General features: G+C 34.1%; 1 protein-coding gene across 1 annotated transcript; it reads right to left on the reverse strand.

Annotated features, from left to right (window-relative positions):
* Positions 1-12,346: 12,346 nt before the first annotated feature.
* On the reverse strand, positions 12,347-12,922 carry LOC140433656 (uncharacterized). The gene has a single exon (XM_072521636.1). The coding sequence runs from the start codon at positions 12,920-12,922 to the stop codon at positions 12,347-12,349; it is 576 nt and encodes a 191-aa protein (XP_072377737.1).
* Positions 12,923-19,213: the final 6,291 nt, after the last annotated feature.

A 19,213-nucleotide genomic window follows, 5' to 3' on the forward strand; every position in this document is an offset into this window, starting at 1 on the left:
GCAAACTCCATAACTGTACTGGCTGCCTGCATTACGATACCACTTTTTTCTAACGTGCCCTAATGCCCTCAAGTGTACAGGCCCTTAAGTATCAAGAAACAAATGAAATTATTTACATGCAAGCGCGCGTTTAGAACAACTAACGTCGTCAAAACGCCGCGTTTGCAGCATGCTGTCAGTTTCTAGGAGAGGCATGTGATCATCGTAAACATGTTCACAGTCAAACGCCCGCTTTTGCCCTGTTGGCATCGCTGTACTCTATTGAAAATTGATCTATTTATAATAGAAATTAAAAATTTTAATATGGAACTGTTCATTGATGAATTTCAAAAGAAAATATGTAGTTGGCACATGGAATATGATGAATACATGAAATGTGCTTTAAAAAAATCTGCTTGGCAAGAGCTGGTGAATATATTTGCTAGTGAAAATAACACACTAGATGAGAAGAAATTATTAGGTAAATATAAGTAGTTTATTTATTATTTTAACAGTATTAAAATGTTTTAGTATAATAACTGTTTCATAACTGAACTGGCGGTGGACTAAGCTGATAAACCGCGGCGTTAAGCGTTATCATGTGTACGGTACCACTTTTTTCTAACATGCGCTCAACGCAGCGGCTACCGCCCTCATTTGTACAGGACCTTAGCAAGACATGTCTTCAGTTTGAAGAAAATTTCGTTTTTGTTGAAATTAATAGTTGGCACACCTGCCAAATGACAAAACGAAACTTGTAATAGTTTGTATTAGTAATACTAGAAAGAAAACTAACCCGTACCGGTGTTAGTTTTCAAGAAGGAGGGGCTCTAAATTGAGTCAGAGCCTTTCAGCATTTCTTGAATAACACATTCGGAGAAAAGTATAAAAGAAATGAAATGACTGAATATCTCAAGATTGGGTTGACAGGGTCAAGGAAGGTGCAATATAAATTCGCATACTTTTATAGTTTCCAAGCAGATTGAGAGTTGTAGTAAATTATTCTACGTATCTAATAAACTTAGCCTGATTAAATTGAGGTCCAAAACTTATGACATAAATCTCATTCAAGCATATGCAGTAACAGCAGAAATCAGTGACTACGACTTAGAAAAGTTTTTATAATTGTAACGATAATACCATCAAAAATAATTGAAATACTATATATAAATAATACTTCAAGTAACCATGGGAGCTTATCATCTATGCTTCGCCTAGCTCAGTCTCTCAAGTAGACTTTCTTTTTGAAGAAAAAATAGTAAAAACGAAACTGAAGGCAAAGGAATTAATAAATTAATAGAAAAATTAAAAAAAAAATTATTTAAATATAAATTAATAAAGATGTGACGTTTATAACGTTACATAATCATAGTCATTAACATCTTGGCAGATGTGTTGTGGATCATCATTCAGCTTCAGAAGCTCAGGTAATCTAATAGATGATATTTCTCCATTTGTCGCGGTCATCTGTTACATGTATTGCCTCAGTATACTGCTTGTTGAGAAGCTTTTTCGTGATGCCTGCCCATCCCTGTGGAGATCTGCCGCGTTGTCGTTGACTATGAGGCCTTGCTTGGACCACCAACTGCTTCATTTTGTGATCACTTTGATGGATATTACCAAAGAACTTTAATGTTTTAGAGTAAATAGCACTAGAGAGACGCTGATTTGGTTTAATGTTATCTAGAACCGAGAGATTTGTACGGCGAGCCGTCCATGGAATTCGAAGCAGTCGTCTCCATGTCCACATTTCAAAAGCGTCTATGCGTCGTCTATATGATTCTTTAACTGTCCATGTTTCGCATTCATAGTAAAATATGGAACAGACCAGAATTGAAACAAGTCTCTTCTTGTTTTTCATAGTAATATGAGATCACACCGCCGGCAAGAACATCTAGACATTTTAAAAATGTCTATAGGCCCCAGGTCGACTCAGCCTGAATAAAAATGAGTACCTTGGGTAAAACCAGGGGTAATAATAGACGGTTGAAGCGTAGCACTGGCCATGTTACCTTCCTTGTATACCGTAGGCCCTAGATATAGCAGACTACCCTGCTATACTCCCAAAGCCGCGACAGCGGTATAAAACGGGAGACTATTATTATATGAGATCACGCCAGACCCCGTTTAGTTCAGACATTGCTGCTCTTGCTAGTTGAATGCGTCTTCGAATTTCGGGTTCACAACTACGTGTGTTGTTAAATAGAGTTCCAAGATATATCATTGAGGAGAATACCTCGAATCCTGCAATAGTGTGGGTTTCGGGAAATTGTTGTTGGCGATCAATAATCATGATTTTGGTTTTGTTGTAGTTAACTTTGTATCTAAATTTAGCATTTTATTCATCGAGTTTTTTATCAGTTAATAATTTCTTTTGGAGTATAGGCTAGAAGTGAAGTGGTGTCTGTGAAACGCAGGTTAGATATCTTGACACCGCCTAGGTTTACTCCTTCCTCCCAACCATTCAAGACTCTGCGTATTATTAACTTTGAATAGATGTTAAATAATAAGGGAGATAAAACGCATCCTTGGCGTACTCCCTTCTCCAAAGTGCATTTATCAGATATTTATCCGTCTATTCGAATATATGCCGGGTTAGCTTATCTTATTATCCAGTTTGCTAATAAGGTGAGTCAAGTGTTTAAGTATACCAATTGTCGTTAATATGTTCCATAGTTTGTATGGAATCTAACATTATTAAATGCCTTTGTATAATCAACAAAACATATGAATATCGGAATCTCATTTTCTCTGGCTTTTTCCATAATATTTCTTACATGAAGAATTTGTTCTCTAATACCCCTGCCCTTCACAAATCCAGCCTGCTCAGGTACTATTTGCCGACTTATGAGGTTTTCTAGACGACGTTGTAGGATGTAGAGGATTACTTTATTGCCGTGTAATATTATAACTGGTAGTCTATTCTTCTTCTTCTCGTGCCACTCCTAGCGGAGATTGGAAATCATCATGGCCACTGCGACTTTGTTAGCAGCGCGCCTAAAAAGTTCAATCGAACTACACTCGAACCATTCACGTAGATTACGAAGCCACGATATTTTTCTTCTTCCCACACTTCTTTTGCCCTTAATTTTGCCCTGCATGATATTTCTTAAAAGTTCGTACTTTTCACCTCTCACAATGTGCCCCAAGTATTCCATCTTTCTAGTTTTTATCTCATTTAGAATTTCGCATCTTTTGTCTAAAGTTTGAAGTACTTGCGTGTTAGTGACGCGGTCCATCCATGATATTCTGAGAATGCGCCTATAGCACCACATCTCGAAAGCTTCGATGTTTTTTGTGATCAACTGTTTTAGTGTCCAAGCCTCTACTCCATACAACAGGGTAGAAAAGACATAACACCGCAGCATTCGTATTCGTAACTTTATTTTGATATCACGATTGCAAAAGAGTTTGCGCATTCTATTAAAGACTGATCTAGCGATTTCTATTCTACATCTAATCTCTTTTGTTTGATCAGTATCGTCTGTGATCCAAGCACCTAGATATTTATAACAGGACACACGCTCAATCGTTGTATTGTCTATTACAAGATTAGCTCTGATGTTCTTTGATTTCGTGATTACCATAAATTTAGTTTTTTTCAAATTAATTTTCAAGCCGTAACTGTTACAGTATATATTGAGACTTTGAACGAGATGTTGTAGTTCTACTAGCGTTCCCGTTAGGAGAACCGTATCGTCAGCATACCTTATATTGTTGATCGTCTCACCATTTATTATCAGACCAAGATCTTCTTCCTCGAGTGCTTGTTCACAAATAGCTTCACTATACAGATTAAATAAAAGTGGCGACAAGATGCATCCCTGCCGGACTCCTCAACGGATTTGAATTTCTTCTGTTAGCCTACCCTCAACCTTCACATTTGCTGTTTGATTCCAATATAGGTTGCATATAATTCGAATATCTCGGCTGTCTATATTTTTCTTTATTAGAATTTGTCTTAGTGGTTCATGTTGTACTTTGTCAAAGGCCTTTTCGAAATCAATAAAGCAGGTGTAAATTTCTTGGTTCATGTCTAAGCATCTCTGTGAGAGAACGTTCATTGCAAACAGAGCCTCCCTTGTACCCAGCCCTTTTCTGAATCCCATCTGAGTGTTACTGATGTCTACATCTAATTTCCTATAGATCCTATTATGAATTATTTTCAGGAACAGTTTTAGAGCATGACTCATCGAAGCTATCGTACGATATTCGCTGTATTCCCTTGTATTTGCCTTTTTTGGCAGTAGTATAAAGGTCGAACGGAGCCATTCCCTAGGTATTATTCCAGTTCTATATATTGTGTTAAATAGATCTAGGAGTATTTTAATAGATTCATCGTCCATAAGTTTGAGCAGTTCTACGGGAATTTCATCAGGACCGGGGGCCTTACCAATTTTTGCTTGTTTGATTGCATAATCTATTTCTTCTCTGATTATATCAGGCCCTGTATCATCTGTATATTCGTTTGAGATTTCTTGTCTATCTTTGTCATCAAAAAGTTGTGATATGTATTCTGTCCATCGATTCATTTTTTGTTGTAAATCTGTTATGAGTAAACCATCTGTATCTTTGATCTGTCCTGTCTGTGTTGTTCTTCTTCTTCCTGTCATTTCTTTAATCTTATTGTGTACATTAAAAAAGTCATATTTTCGCTCCAGTTGTTCCAACTCCTGGCATTGCTCACTTAGCCATCTTTCTCTAGCTTCTCTTATTTTCTTTTTTATCAGTTTATCTGTTTCTTTGTATCTTATCGGATTATTTGTTTTGTGTACCCTTCTTTCACACATCAACTGTAGTATTTCCTCAGTCATCCATTCTTTATGTTTCCTTTCTTTCGGTGTTAAATTTTCTCTCCCTGCCAGCATTACGGCATGTTTAATATTCTCCCATTTTTGGTCTATGTTATCAGTATTTCCATTCAGTTTCTCTATATTTTATAAATTTTCTTTGATATTCACTGGTAGTCTATAGTTGCTTACAATTATTTATTGGACCTTTTTAATGTAGAGGTATGATTATGGTCGCTCTCCAATCCTCAGGCCAGACGCCTGTATGCCAGATTTCATTATACAATCGATGTACTACATATCTTCTCACTTCACATACCGGAAGATGCTTCAAGACATCAGGAGTAGTGAAGCCATAGCATGTTGCTTTGTTAAACTTTAATCTTATCCGAGCGAATTTCACTTCGGAACAAAGTATATGAGGTTTAAATTCAAAGCTGGTGTGGTGTGTCCCTATTGAAGAGAGTGTAAGGTGGAGGCCTGACATTCAAGTACGTACGAGGTGTCCACGGGTATCGGCGTATAAAGACTTACAATCCGCCCTCCAAACATCTATAGCCTTGTCCAAATCCGTCTGTACATACATTGCCTTCATCATCGTTGATAGACCAAGATTTCTACTTGAATTTACGAGTGAGCAGTCTGACTTTATCGAAGAGTTCTGTGGTGTTATTTGTGTCGGCATGTTGTTGAATCTCATTGCAGATTTTCTCTATATGCTTGTTCTTGTCTCGTCTACAAGCAACTTGAATAGCTCTACATACCTGCTGGTATAGGGGATTCTTAAGAGGGTTCTTAATTCCAGCAATTTTGAATTTTCTAGGTAATTAGACTGTGGCTCGCAGTCAGTCAAGGTCTCTATCAAATATTTTTAAAAGATAGCCAAATCTTTTCAAAATCATGAGTCCGGATGATTGGTAAAACATTTTTCAATCTTTCATTACATTGGCTTTTAAATTGTTGTGTATCTTTTATTTGTGATATCCTCTCAAAAAAGTCTTAAAATATTAATAGCAGATGTAAATAGTAGAACTATTGAAATACTAGTGAGAGATCTAAATGCCAAGAATGGTGAAGAGAAGGAAGAAAATTTTGAAAAAAAGTTTTGTCTTGAAAAACCCAATGATAGAGGGGACCTATTTGTATAATTCTGTAAAGAAATAAATCCGTAAGTGATGGATTCGACGGTTACTTAATGGAAATTCATTTTATCTAACAATAAAACACAGAATTTCTTTACTTTTGTTTTTTGTTTGTTCTGAAAGCTGGTATTATTCCTTTCTTTTTTATGTGTTTGGCTATTTTTTGTTTATAGCTTGCCGGTATATGTAATCGAGCTGACGTTACTGGGTTTTTTCTCAGGTAGTGGAAATATTAATTTCAGTGCTTTCTTGTGTAGTTTTGTTTCAAAAATTTTGTTTATTGTTTTTTTGTTGTACCCATTGTTTACTGTTATTTGCTTAATTATATTCACTTCTATACCAAAGTTGTTTTTGACCTTTTTACATATAAGCCTTTTGCTGCGATATTTTGAAATATGTTTTTACTATTGCAAATTGTTTTTCATAGCAAAATATCTTATTTCCTCCCTCGTTTCTAATTTCCAGGCAGAAACTAGCAATACTGTCGTCTTTTTATCCTTTCCTAACTTTTGCATTAAATTCTACTATTAATAGCGGTATTTCTCTGACTGGTAGGAGTATGTAAAATTATTTAACTTGCAAAATGTTCTAATCAAAAGGTTTAGCCTTAAATTTGAAAAAAGCTACTCTTTCTGCTATTGGTATAAAGGCTGCAATTTCCCTTTTCAAGCAGCGTCTCATTATGAAAGCTACTCGATTCAAATTTTGTCAGTTGTTCCGAGAAGAAAATCTCGAACTCGGATACTTAAGACCTTCCATTGTGTGGACATCTTACTTCATTATATCCAAGAATTGACATTCGCTGCATTTTTAGTGCATACCCATTTTTAAGTTGGTAGTGTATAAGATTGTTGTTGGCTTCTCAGTACCTTTTTCACAGGGATTTGTTCCCTGTGTTCCAGGTGATGTCTTCATCGCATACCGGTCCTTGGTCTACGATAATCATAGACCGTATTTGTTTCTTCGGACTTATGCCTTATAGTCATACTAAGATAACTTATTTCGAGTAGTTTTCTTTAGCATTGATTCATCCGCCTTCGGCAACTTTATCTCAACTGTAGAACAAAAAGGTTCTCGATACCACTTACCAACTCATCCGCCCACAGCCTTTAGTCAGTAAGTGGGGGATTGCTTATACCAGTAATCACTTGGTGAATTCTTCACCATATCTGGCTACCCTCACTTAGTTTAGCGTGCAGACTAATTCAGTTGACAGAGGTGTGGCACGTAGAGCCATAAGTGAGAATTTGGTGTCTTATGAAGACCAGTTATCTAGAACCATCTCGCGTCTCTGATACTCGATGTAGTCATTCCAATAAAGGGTATCTTCATAACAGAATCCTACACAATCCACTGGTATTTCACTGTACCTACATATGTTTGTAATAGACCTAATTTTTAGTTCTTTGAAGTTTCTTAATTCGTTATTTATTTCTTGTTCCTTTGACCCTTATCCTCTACAATTCCACGTAGCTATCTTATTGTAGCTCGTTTTTCCTTGTTTGGCCGAATTCATCATGATTTGATATTATTTAAAAACAAATTATATGACATTTTATGTAAGATCTTTTAGAAATTTTATATTTAGCCTGCTTAAAGAATGTATAAATACTAATGCAACATCTTAATTCTTATAAAACAACCTGTTTTTCTGAAATGAAAAAAATTTAGGAAACTAATTTGTTTCCGGAAAGATGTCAGTCATTTCACAAATTAGGTCACCTGCGTGTTTTAGTTAGTATTTGCGAAAATATGTTTCTGTTGTATTTCCTTCTTATTTCCTCTCCCTTACAAACGTAGGTAGGACCTTTGAACGACAGGACAGGCAATTAACGTCGTTTCCTGCATGACTGCATGCAAGATCCTCAACATCTGAAGATTCTGTCCAGTCCCGGATTTGGATTAGTGTAGTGTTTATATCTTAGGAACAGTTTTTTAGGTCTCAAGGAGCAGATATTAAGTGTTTAGCTGGGTTTTACAGAAAAACTCAAAGAAAGTAAATTAATTAAAAAAAATTACACATCATTTTTGGTAATTTGAAATATTTTTATTTAATATTTTGAAATATTTTTATTTTTAATCAATCTATACATGATATAGTTAATTTGTTCGTGTACAATTTTTGGTGAAATGCTGGTGTTGTATTAATTTTTTTCTCTACAATAAAATTCTGACACGAGCGTCACGGAACTAGCGCCACAAGAAGGCGTCGTCACGGGTAGCGTCATAAAATAGCTGTTTTTCACATCGATTCACTACTCTCGATCAATCCGTTTTTAAATAGTAATTATATATTTACTCTTAGCAGGTTTAAATTAAAAACTGCCTGAAAAATAACAAACTACCTAACTGAAAATATAGACATTAAATGAGAATTAAAAAATTAAAATAATATCTGTCAATAAAAGATTCGATTCGTAACGATTGTCAAAATTTAATAAATGTCATAAATGCCATCGATTAATAACGATATTGAATCATTTGTTTAAATTTTTATAATAATTCTCGTTTTAAAATAATTTCATATAAACACAATTATTATTTTTAAATGTATTGTTTTCTTTATACAGTAATTACGAGTAAATTGACTAGCAAATAATATTTATTTCTATTTTATTATTAATGTTTGGTCTGAATTTTACAGGTTTGTCATAAGTAAACTTCTATGCCCTGTTATTACGTTAACAGGTGGCTGTTTAAAATATAAAAAATAAATAAATAATAAATTTGTCTTATTTTATTTTACAAATACAGAAAACATAATATGAAACTGCGCTAGTCTACAGCACCGCCCCACTTTTAAACATCTCATTAAGTAATTACTATTTAAATGGGAATAAGCCACAATTAAAGGTTAAAGTACGTTTATTGACGTTTCAATTTCCACTTCGGAAATCGTTCTCAAAATACAAATATTTACAATTTACAATTTTAAATTTACAATTTACTAATGTTTGTAAATAATCGTCCCAATCTAAATAAAACCTTGTTGTTCTTCTGCTAGGGTTATAATTTCATTCAGTTTATTTGTTGTCACTTTGGTTGTTAATTTTAGTGTTGTATTTAATAGATTAATCCCTCTGTAATTTTCCCTTTTTTAAAAAAAGTTCTCCCATTACTCCTTTTTTTGTTAAATAAAGTAGTTGTTTTATTTCGGTGTGAATTATTGTGTGAACAACTTGAGTTGTTATCAACAGGTCCTGAAGGGCTAAACTCCTTCAAAATTTCCAACTTACTAAACATTTAACAACACAATATTTAGTAATAAAAAATACTACTTTTATTTTACTTGAAATTTCGTTATTAGTAATCAAAAATCTATTTTACCTAAATTTAAAATTAACATTTTATTTTCCTGAAACTTAAACTGCTTATTACTCAAAACAACGAAAATGGAGTTTGACCCTTTTAATACTTAGGTCCAGAAATATGTTCCCTTAAATTGATATCCTACTACATCAACCTTGAGTCACTTAATTTTTTATAATTTAATATGTTTTTCATTTAATATAAGGGATATTTTACTTAGATATATAGATAGTTTTAACTACTCTCAAGATATAAGTATTTACCACATGTTTATTAGTTTAACAGTCAAAATTTAACCTTTCTGTATAAGTCATTTTAACATCGAAATACTTACTTCTAGGTTTTACTCATGATGGTCCGACTGGACAGCAAAAGTTTTAAAGATGTTTTTAATCCGTTTGGCTATTATATTTTTATAAATTTTACCATAAAAACATACCATCATAGATCAGAAGTGTTTACTGCAATATAAGTTATTTAATATAATGTATTTTACTCAGAGCTTTAAAACCTAAAATAGTCCCAGAAGTTACTTAACCAAGTAGATGTTTTTGTATTGTCGGAGCTCCCTATCTGCTACATAGCAATAATGGCAGAGAGTACATATATTTGAAGTAAAATAATTCATTATTACCCAGAACACACACAAAGCCAAGCCTATTGAGAGAGCAAACTAAGATAGACGAGCTAGTTTAATACCTTGGATGCAAGCAAGTAAAATTAAAAACGAACAGATCATTGTATATACATTCAGCGTACTCTATACGAGATTAAGTTTTGCTGGCTGATTCAAATCTTCCGTTGGAATTTGTAGAGAAGTTTCAATATTAGTGAGATATTTACAAACTCCAAGAGTGCGGTAGCGGAAACATGGAATAAAAATTTTATTTAAAGAATCCGACACTGAGTTAACAGACGGTTATAATGACGAAAACTGCTAAAATTTATTAAACCCATAAATTAAACAGAAAATACCATAACATACCGAAAGGGAAATGAAATTTCCGACGAATTTGTCTTATGTTGCACTGTGCATACCGCTAACCTGGTTGACTAATAACTCTTAAGCGTCGATTAGAACTGTGATTAGAAGTAGAGGGGAAATATGTATATGTATATATATATATATATGTTTTTTTTCTGTTTTTAAAGTTTTGTTTGTTAACTATTGGTATTTTTTATTATTAATTTAGTATTGTTTCACTAAAAACACATGTTAAAGAATTTAACCGTCTATTTTCTTTGTTTTTAAAGATATCAGGGAAATTAAAAAAACAAAATATTCACAAAACATAAGACTACAACATGGTTTTGATGTAAACCCACCAATTTACAATTAAAGATAGTGCAAACACTCCTGACCATAGAGCTCCACGAGCTCCAAGTCAAAATTCATGTAAATTCGGAAAGGTTCTATTATAAACTAAATTTCGCGTCTACTGCGCCGTGTTCAGGAATGTTTGCACTATCTCTATAAGCCCAAAAGAGAAGTTTAAGTAAATGTTTCTCCATCTGTATAAATATTAAAGATATTATAAGAAGAAAAATGTATTTTTTGTTTAATTTTCAATAATCGCTCTTGTTCCAATCGACATACATTCAGACGCCGAATTGGCTCACTATTTTGGAACATGAAATTTCTTTTATGGATCTGTTATGAACCTATATATCAAATAATCTGGTTCCAAGATATATATTTTATGAGATATCAAATTAATTAATTTTAGGCCATGCCGCTTACGGCTTTCGCATGGTTAATCGTTTCCTTTTGCAATTTTGACATTTCCAAAACCGCTTAATCCAAACCTGCACGTTGACGCCTCCTCCCCACTCCAAACGTGACAAGGGATGTACTTCAACGACAATTTAAGAGCGACTAACTCAGGTTGATTACAAGGCGGTAGAATAAATTTTGTGTTGCAAACTAATTTGTGTTGTAAAGGGCTTCCACCACTGTTTTGTTAGTGATCCTTGACGGTCGTATCTATGATACTGGTCCGTTAATTTTACTTTATAATACATACAACAAAAATTGGAGATTTTAATTACGAAGAGTGGTATATAAAGTTGAGTTTAAAACTCATAGTCCGAAGCACTCTAGTTACGTGAAGTTCAGTTTGGAGAGAGACAATCTGAGATATTATTTTATTCCTGCTACTTTCTACAGTACACGTTATTAAAAACACAAAATATATTGACGTGGAAATATCAACTAGTTATGATTACCTGGATTGTCTAATAATCCGAAAGCAGTGCGAAAACTTTTACTATTAAAATAATACGATAATTACGATTGCTTTTAAGAACATTTAGATACAAACTAGATTTTTGAAGCGAAGCTTTTATACTGGCGTTATATTACTTTTTCTCTATAGTAAAATGCTGAGTCGAGCGTCACGAAAGTAGCGCCACGAAATAGCGGTTCTTGGTTCGCAGTCACAGTTAACAGTTGAAAGAGTCAATTTAAGGAAAGAGGAGAGTCCGTTATACAATATGTAAACTTATTAAATTTTATTAAAATCTATAAAAAAATCTATAAAAAAAATTATAAAAAAATTATAAAATTATTTTATTCAATTTTAAAAAAAATGCAAAAAACATAGTATGAAGCTTCGTGCTAGACTACAGTACTGCCTACTGTACTTTTTTTTTATTATTATGCTCCTTTCGGAGTTACATTACAATCTGTTGGCTGATAGAACAATGGGTAACTTATTTCTAACTTTTACTAATTAAACTTTTCTAAGCTAGAGTATTACACAGCAGTATTTCTCAACTTAACTAAGACATTAACGTGTATTATTAAATACTGCAGTCAGTTGCATATATTGCAGTGCATATGAAGTAATTACCTTGTATGAAATCTTGTCTGCCTCCTCCTTCAATAGGACTATCGTCAGACTCTGTTTCATTTCAATTCTTATATGTAATAGAGATGTCTCAACTAGAATAAAAGATCTTGAGAAATTATTTTCTACAGAAATATAATCAGGACAGTCTACTTATCAAGATAAAACCGAAAAATGATTACAACAAAATTTTGTTTTCAAGTAAACAATAATACATTCACATAACCTCATTTTGATGGCAGTTTGTACAGATTTCTTTTAAATGGTCACCACAAACCTATTTTCCAAATTTGGAATACAATTTTCTGGATCCAGGTTTAGCTTCGGCTGGCTGCTCATCTTCCTTAATACCAAGCAGCTTTTTTTCACGTTGTCGTAGTTGCCTTAAAATGTTTGGATTTTGGGACCTTCGTTCTATTTGAGGTTTGATCAACTGCCAACTCAGGTTTTGCAAGAACCGCACACGTGGTATTTTCTCGTTCATATGATGGTGATATCTGTAAATGCAGAGAGCATTTATTGCGAAAATATTTGCCAGATTGTAGAACAGTACCATCGGCCAATGTCTAATGTTGCCCGCAACATTATTGTGTTGACAAAGCTGGTCAACCAGGTCGACGCCAACTTTGGTCATATTATAAAAAGTCACAATCTCAAGTTTATTTTTATCTCCAGTAGACTCATCTATATCAACGATGGAATGTAATGTGGATACAACTACTACAGCCTTGTTCTTTTTCAAAAAATAGGACACTAAAACGCAGTATTTGTAAATACCGAATACGGAGGAGTGCTCCACTCTATTTCGTATTGGAAGGAATTCCTTTAGTATTTCCCTTTTATTCTTTCTCATCGTTCCTACATAAGTTAGTTTTTTTCTGTAAAAAGCCTTTTCGCCAAAGGAATACTGGTGAACCAGTTATCGCCTGTGATATTTTGATTAGATCCAGATACTGGTTCAACTAAACGCAACACAACTTCTTCTCCCTAGTTGTTTACTTGGTAAGGACATTGTGGCTGCCTATCTACATAGGCTTCCAAATTCGACGTGTAAGCTGTCTTAGTGTCAGTTAAAGCAAATACTTTCCGGGCCTACTCGGTATGTACTGCTTAAAGCTGCATCTACCTTTAAATGCTAGAAGTTGTTCAGTGACTGTGGGGTACTCACTTGGAGAAAAGTAAACTAGACAATTGTTCAAAAATAATTCCAGCACATCTCTTATTGGTGCCAATTTGTCAATGGCCTTTCGCTTAACTCTATTAATAACACTGTCAAACCGTAAGCATCATACTAAGAAACAAAATCTGAATTGCAGACCATTTCCCCTTGTATTATTACAAAAACTGTAAGTTTTTCCTGGATGAAGCAAAGAACCTACGAGGAATAATAAACCAATAAATGCTCGAAGTTTGGTTGAATCTGTATGTTGTGCATTTCGATTTTATTGTTGAGTATTTCGAAATTTTTACGGATTCTCTCTATGTAAATATTAGTGCCATTAACTATTGTGTTTATTATTATCTCATCGAAAAAGAGACTCCAGATGTCAATTTCAGTCTTTTTTCTCGAGCAATACCTTTTGGTCCTGGCAAATGGCATTTTATTTAATCTTTTCCTGTGTAATACTTTTCCGCTCGGTTGTTAGTTTCTTCACTTTCTCTTCCACTAGTATCAATTCTGTCAGCTTCATTTGCTTATTGTTCTGTTGCCGAGAGGGGGCATTTGGGCCTGTAGGACCCATCGCCGGCTCTTCGGACTTTTTCCTGTCTCCGGAATTGGAACGGGTGTTTACCATCTTCGTTTGTCGCTAGTGAAATGGGTCAGTACTGTTGCCGTTACAGAATAACCGTTACAGCGACAAGTATCTGTTACAGGTAACGGTTCCAAGGAACAGTTACAAAATAACAGATCAAAAATGGAAAACAGAACAGGTAAAATAATCTAAGTATTCCTTGACTTACGGAAGGAATAACTTGGTAAACAATAAAATAAAATGGTATGATAAATGTAGTGCAAAGAATATGTTTCTAAGTGTTTCTTGACTTACGGAAGAAACAACTTAGAATAAAAAGTAAAAATGTACAAGATCAAAGAATAGAAAAATGCAGAAATATGAGTAAAAATACACAAGGTAAAAGAATGCAGAAATGTTCTTAAGTGTTTCTTGACTTACGGAAGAAACAACTTAAGAGAGGAATATAAACAAATGAAATAAGTAAATATAACACAATATGTGAAAATATGTCTAAGTGTTTCTTGACTTACGGAAGAAACAACTTAGAACAGAAAAACAACAAGAGAATCAAATATGCAATAGAAGAATATAAATATTTACAAGTGTTTCTTGACTTACGGAAGAAACGACTTGTAATATAGAATAAAAAAAAATAAAATGCAAAAATAAGAATACAAATATTTACAAGTGTTTCTTGACTTACAGAAGAAACAACTTGTAATAGAAAATAAGAAAATAAAATGCGGAAAAGATATAGAAATATAGCTAAGTGTTTCTTGACTTACGGAAGAAACGACTTAGCGTGAAAATGAAAATAACAGAGACAAGTATACGAAATATCAGAAATAAGAGTGCAAATATGGAAATACTTCTAAGTGTTCTTTTGACTTACCGGAAAAGAACGACTTAGACACACAATGAAACACAAGTGAAATATCAGAAAAATATTTCTAAGAGTTCTTTAACTTACCGGAAAGAACTACTTAGACACAAATACAAGAAATATAAACAATCAAAAATAATCAAATAAAATAGTAAATAAATCAATACATGAACAATAGTAATATTCTAACCTGAAAAGGTCTGAATATACGACAACTGCTAAAATAAAAAGGTACACAGGAAATCAGAAATAAAACAATAGCTCAAGTTGATACAATAAAGCACCGACTAGGTCTACAGTAAGAAGAGGCAAGCTCGACTGATCGATGAGAGAAAATCTACCTGCTTTTATGTAAAACAAATCCTTTGTTTTACGTAGCGAAAGTGGAATTTCCCTGCATCGAATCAATTAGAAATTTGGATTTGGCCAACCTTGGAATTCCCAAGTATTTTGACCGATACCCAAATTCCTTGATGCCTCCGGCACGGCTGTCGCGCCTCCGGAGGACAGTTCGGAAGCCATATTATGTTCACTTTCAGCTACGTGGTCTTCTTTTCCAAAATGACTTTCGTTGTCAGTGTTAGGTCCATCCTCGTTATCACTCAACTTCTCGAACTATTTCAACCAAACGTCAAGCTCCTTACTTCTTTCAACTTTACGCTTCTTCGAATTCTTCATTTTGTTTTGAAAAGAGTAAGATCCGGTAAAAATCACGAGTTAATATCATTATGAATCAGGAACCGTAAGTACTATCAATATGTGCTAAAAATTAGTGTAGTTAGTAGACTAAAATCGAAAACTTACTTTGACAAACTTAAGAACACGGCTAGTAGCGTGGGGGCAGTCGTCAACCACTAAAATACTTATGAAAATGCTTGGCAACTAAGCGCGTGTTACTGTGCATAACTACGTTATACATTCACTCACACACTGCTTGGAAGGTACTAAAGTCTAGGTAGCGCTGATACCTACCGATTTAAATCTGTGGGTATAAATAATGGAGTGGGTGGCGTATGTCATCTACTCTTAAACCCTACCCTTATCATTTTTCACCCAAAACCTCTCCTAACAAATAAACTGTTGACAAATAAAGTAATAAAAACTGGACACAGATCCACACCTCATTAAAGCCCATCAGGCTAAGGCCCCTCAGGCATCCCCTTCAGTTGCCTAGGTTGCCCAGGTTGCCCTAGGCAACCGCGAAACCTGAGCATCGAGGCCGTGTGCGACAAACACAGGCTCGATGGCCAGACCCATCGATCACTCAGCCGGCAAGGGGACTAAAACTAGTTTTGCCAAATTGGCGACTGTTTGATCGAGCACACAACTTCCGAACAGGGGGCCATTAGCCTGCTGCCGACCCCCTGATCAGACACACATTTTTCCGGAACACAGAGGCCAAAGTCATGCAAAAAATTAAGCTCAGTAAAGTAAATAGGGAGAAAAGCTATACTAAGCTACCCCTACAGTCAAGTGGCCTAACCACAAGTCAAGAAAAACGGAGGGTGTTTTCTTTTTCCAAAATCTCCCGACGTAATAGTTCATAGCCTCCTCTGCGTATGTCAGACGTAGAGGAGGGGTGGAGGAAAAACCTGGGGGTCAGATAGGTACCGAGCCAAAACGACTAGCTCTTTTGGAACGTGACCGGTCTGATCTTCGGACATGGGGGTCCCACTGACTAGCAGTGGCACACTCATGTTCCTACGGGTTGGGATGAACCCATGTGTGTGTGTATGTCATCCACTCAAAAATAACCCATAAATGAATAATTCGCGATATGCTAAACCTGTAAATGTATTAGCTTATACAAAGGCGGATACAATATTGATACTTAGCCCAAGACTCCAGCACAGATCAGAGGTAATGTAAGTCGATAAAACCTCACCAACTAAAGGGGGTCATGTAAGATGCCCCCATTTTCAGTTTTTAATAATCAAGTTAACAGTCTATTGCATTTACCTTGATAAATACCATGAGGATTTTTTAATACGGATGTCCTTCCAATGTTTTTATGTGGCCATACAATGTTTTTAACAACTTTTTATTAAACTGATGATGGATTTAATTCCGAAAAGATCTTCTTTACAATAAAAATTTTAAGCTTTTAATAAGCATTTTTTATACCTTAATACACACGAACACCACGTGCATTGATACTTGCCCTTAAGAATTAAATAGCGAACCCAAAAAAGTAAACCTAAACTGATTACAGAATTGAATAAAATAAATACAAAAATATAGATAGTAATCTTAAATTATAATTTATTATAATAGATTGGAAAACCTTTACTTGATTAAAACTTTCGTTAACAAAGCCATATTGTTTGCTCTCTCCTTTATATAAATTATATATTTTGTGTCGTTTATTTATAATTATATTTAAACCATTAAAATTTGTCCTTTTCGTTATAGTTCAAGATTTTACATTATTAGAACACAATTCTAGTTATTTCTTTCAACGCAAAGTTTCCAGACTATTTCCGGTATTTTACAACAAGAGCAAAGTAGAACTTTAATGAAATAAAATCCACATTTTGTGAACTTTGCCCTCAAAGGAAAAGGGCGCAATTAGCAACTAAATAGTGAAGTTCTTTAGAAGTAGCCATTTTTATTTTCATATTTTTTCCAGAAAGGTCTTTTGCAATACCTAGCCAAAGAAAACGTTGAAAGGGTCTTCGTTTTATGTTTTACTAATAAATGAGTTTAGAAGGTAAATGTTCATAAAATAGTTTAAATTCGTTATAAATTATAACAGTCTTTTATAAACAAGAAGAAAAAAACCTGATAATAAATTGTATATTGCGTAAGCTGCTATTATCATATTAAAACGGTTTAACAGGATTATTTAAAAAAAATATATTATTTACTAATATTACTGTTAAAAATGAGACAATAATATCAAAAAACTGACGCCAATTCTTTTACGATAAACTGATAAAAAGGTTTTTATTAAATTGTATGCATCACATGTAAAGTTTGTTTAACAGTAAATGGTTTTCTTCAATTAGTATCAACTATTAACATCCTGCGTTAAACGATAATAGTATAAAAGAACAGGTTTCAGGTAACAATGGTTTACCTGAGGTACGAGGTCTTAACAATGGGCCAAGTCAGATAAATTTAATAATATTTACGACCGCACTAATTGAAGTGAACAATTTTCTGCTTAACAAACTTTACCTATACATATGCTATCAGTCGTGTGATATCGATGTTGTCAGTGTCGACAACTAAGCTCCTAAAATTATATTGAATTACAGTGAAAGTAGATAGTGCGAATAAAATGTCCCAAAACCATTATCAGCTACATAACTTCAAGATATTGCTAATAGTTTATGAGATTCCGATGATGTAGAATCTCCTGAAGTAGGTGTCATTGAAAGTGACTCTGAAATTGAATATTAGCTTTCGGAAACAAGTGAAGAGGATGATCAGCAAGTAGTATTGAGTGATAATGAAGAAAAATGTGTGGCTACAAATTCCCAGATTTTAGAGTGTCCCCAATTTTTTCGGTCTTTCATCAACCTAGGGTCAAATGGAATGTTCATTTTCCGGAGATCTGCTTTAATGTTATCTCTCCATGGCATTCTGGGACGTCCGAGTGGTCTTTTGCCTGTAAGAATCTCCTCCCATACCAGTTTTACAAATCTCTTGTTATGCAGTCTGTGCACGTGGCCTGCTTATCTTAGTCGCTGTGATTTAATTTCTTGGACAATGTCGGCGTCATTGTAGAGTGCTTTTAATTCGATATTGGTTCTGATTTTATACTGGTTTGTGGTGATGTCATGGTGAGGTCCGAAAAGACCAAATGGTTCATAAATATATGTGCAAAAGACAAACTAACCGTTGGTCTTTTGCATTTTTTATTAATATTTTAGATGTGGCTGGGGTAGCCTCATTTATTACTTGAACAAATTTACATTCAAAATCGAACGAAAACAAAACTTAAAAGCAAAGATTGTTTCTTACAGCGACAGCAGAACAACTAGTGTTGCCTCAAATTTTGAGAAGAAAATCAAGGGGCTACAATTGTGTTAATTTTATTTATAGTAATTATATACTATTGCTTACTTTTCGAAACGTAACTTATATTTTAGCCAGCGGTGATGATTTTTCTTGACAAATATCAACTACTATTTCTTTTAAAAACTTAATTTAGAGAATATTTATTTCAACTGACAAACTAGAATGTTTCTTTACAAATAAGTTGAACATATTGCAAAGTCATGTCCCAATATCCAAAACAGTGTTGCTTTCGATAATCTCTCACCGATTTTAATTAACTATTTAGATATGAAACAAACATCTTATGTCATTGTAACCACTAGTAACACCATTAGAACACCATTACAAATATTTTTAACTCATCCTCCAAAGAAACACCACCTTCCTTCTATCCCGAGCTTACTAATAAATAAATTGGCGAAAAATACCACGTTTTAATGACAGTACACTCGACTTACTTCAGCTTCTATCGCCTACTAATATTTCTTTAATTCCTAATCCAACGCCTCCGCCTGAGTTC

Source organism: Diabrotica undecimpunctata, chromosome 2 (genome assembly GCF_040954645.1).
Source record: "Diabrotica undecimpunctata isolate CICGRU chromosome 2, icDiaUnde3, whole genome shotgun sequence".
NCBI classification, from domain to species: Eukaryota; Metazoa; Arthropoda; class Insecta; order Coleoptera; family Chrysomelidae; genus Diabrotica; species Diabrotica undecimpunctata.